Source organism: Rhododendron vialii, chromosome 6a, assembly GCF_030253575.1.
Source record: "Rhododendron vialii isolate Sample 1 chromosome 6a, ASM3025357v1".
In the NCBI taxonomy this organism is placed as follows: Eukaryota; Viridiplantae; Streptophyta; class Magnoliopsida; order Ericales; family Ericaceae; genus Rhododendron; species Rhododendron vialii.
Genome location: NC_080562.1, coordinates 2727610 through 2730114, shown reverse-complemented (window position 1 = coordinate 2730114; position 2505 = coordinate 2727610). Strand labels below are relative to the sequence as shown.

Below are 2505 nucleotides of genomic sequence, written 5' to 3'. Positions count from 1 at the left end.
AGCCCAACTGTGCTATCCCACGTTTTAGATTTTTAGGAGACAAAGTCCTAACATCTCTCCCTAATCTCTCATATCTCCCGCCAAAACCGTTCCTTCTCCTCCCTCATGGACTCCTATTGTTGCTTCTCCACCATTGAAAGTCGATTCTCCTTCTCCCTTGTTGAAAAGGCATGCCAAAACAGCACCTTTGATTGATAATAGCTTTTGTTCCTTTTATTATGGTTTTTAATTTGGGTTAATTTAGTAAAACTCCAATGAAAGAAGTCTACCGAAAACCTTTGTTGTCTGATAAAAATCGAAAAATGGGTGCAGTGGGTTCCGAATGGTTAATGGAAATATGAGTAATGGAAAAATGGGTTCGGAAAATGTGAGGATGTGTGGATGAACGTTATTAATTTTTTTTGTTGCCCAATTGATTTGTTTTGGCTAGTTGTTCATGTTTTGAGAAATTTTCTTGCGAGTAAACAGGACCCTTGGCCGTTTAAGTGGTGTTTCCAAAACAACCCAAAACGATGTTGTTTTGGGGCATAGCACGGAGGATAGCATAGTTGGACTAGCACCTACCCGAGTCCATATTTAAAACCTCATTTGGTCCATTTAAGATGAAAAAAATTTCCGTGCCGGTTGGGTACCATGTGGTGCCTGTTCGGCGCATCTGAGCCATCCACCGCGTTTTTTGACGGCTAGGATTTGGAGAGAAAAAAAAGAGAGAAAATGTTGGGGTGAGAGGCCGGAGAGGGAGGGTTTCAATCTGAGCAGTCCAAAAGTACATTTGACGACCCGAATATGCCGAGTAGCAGGGGTGTTACAAAACCCGACGGACCAAAAAAACCGACCGATCGGTTCGATTTTTGGTCGGGGTGATGGCGGAAATTTTTTTTGGACCGGATCAAACTGAACTCGGTTCGGTTCGGTTCGATTCGGTCTCGATTTCCTGTGATTTTCAAATCGAACCGACCAACTATATATTTTATATTAAAAATTACGTAAAATATTTATATAAATATATTTATATATATATTTTACATATATGCACTTTAAATTAAATACAAATTTAATATTTCGGACGGACCGAAATCCCCGACCGAACGGAACTCACCCCAAACTGAACCAAACCGAACTCAACTTCGGTCGGGATCGGTCTTGGATATATTTGGACCGATCCGAATCGATTTTCGGAAATTTTATCCCGAACCAAACCGAAATCACCCCTACCGAACAGGTATCGTGTGGGATATACCCACCTAACACCAAAAAATTTCTCATTTAAGACATAATCATCCAAGTTGAAGTAAGAAGTTTTACGGTTACAATGTTATGCCTTTTAAACTGAAAAATACGGGAGCCACTTGTCAAGTAGGCTGGCTAGTCATGGTTACCTTGTTTCATGGAGTAACCAAAGGAAGGAGAGAGAGAGAGAGAGAGAGAGAGAGAGAGATGAGTGAAGCAGGGTAGCAACCCCAAATATCCATAATATTACTCCTAGATCTCCCAGGGCACAACCAAACGCCACTGTTGAGAAAAAAATATTTCCAACTTTTTCCAGATTTAATTACATATTCAGACCCAAAATCTATTCTTGGGCTATTGGGTTAGATCAAATATAACATAATAACCCAAAAATTCAAAATAAAAAAAGAGGGAGAAGAGAAATCTAAAAAAAGCTCAGAAGCAATGAAGCAGCTTCATGACCACTTCTTTCCAACAATTCTCTCTCCCAACCAAACAAGCCCTTGAAAAACCTTCCTTCCTTCCTTCTCACCTAAGCATTGAAGTTAAGGACTCGAAAACGACTTCTTCGCAAGGGAGGGTGAGACCCATGTCGTGATCGAACCCGAACTCTTCCTCGGCTCGTCTGAGTAGACTCTGGAACTCGGGCCGAGTCAAGAACGAGATGGGCACGATGTGCCTGCTCCTGTTCTCCCCTACGTATACGACGAAGTGGCCTTTGGGCACGTCCAGCGGGAGCCCCTCCATGTCGTAGCCTTGCTTTTTACCCAGACTCGAGCACCTTTTCAGGATTTGCTTCAGCATTGTTGTCTGTGATTGTTTGTTTGATTTCTTGATTCCCATTCTATCTTGTCTCTCGGGTAGAATGGTTCTGATGAAGATGAGAGAGAGAGAGAGAGTAGAGAGATAGAGAAGAGAGAGAGGAGTAGGGTGGGCGTTGGGGTGTGGTGGGAATGAGGGGATGGGGAAGGGGGTATTTAAAAGGGGAGTTTGGGAGAGAGAGAGAGAGATGTCTAATGTCTTAAGGAAAGGCAACAAGGCGAAGTAACCCCAACGGGTTTGGCTCCCACCATGTCCTTCTAGTTACACACTTACACACACCCCCAAAACACCCGTGGTGCAGTGGTCTCACCCCTTCAGCCCCCACCGGGAGTACCGTCGTATGGTATATTCTAAATTACTTTACAACCACACGTTTATATATGATCCATATATTTAGTGGTAAGACTCCACAAAATATGTGGTTATAAAGTGGTCCGAAATAATTACCCAAAA

General features: G+C 42.6%; 1 protein-coding gene across 1 annotated transcript; it reads right to left on the bottom strand.

The window, feature by feature from the left end:
• Window positions 1–1438: 1438 nt before the first annotated feature.
• Window positions 1439–2277, bottom strand: LOC131330179 (protein SMALL AUXIN UP-REGULATED RNA 51-like). Its single transcript, XM_058363675.1, has one exon. It carries the CDS (start codon window positions 2071–2073, stop codon window positions 1759–1761), a length of 315 nt encoding a protein of 104 aa, XP_058219658.1. The 5' UTR covers window positions 2074–2277; the 3' UTR covers window positions 1439–1758.
• Between the last annotated feature and the right edge of the window lie 228 nt (window positions 2278–2505).

Excerpts from the sequence above, each read along its gene's own strand:
- LOC131330179 (XM_058363675.1), bottom strand. The coding sequence starts at position 2,073 with ATGGGAATCAAGAAATCAAACAAACAATCACAGACAACAATGCTGAAG.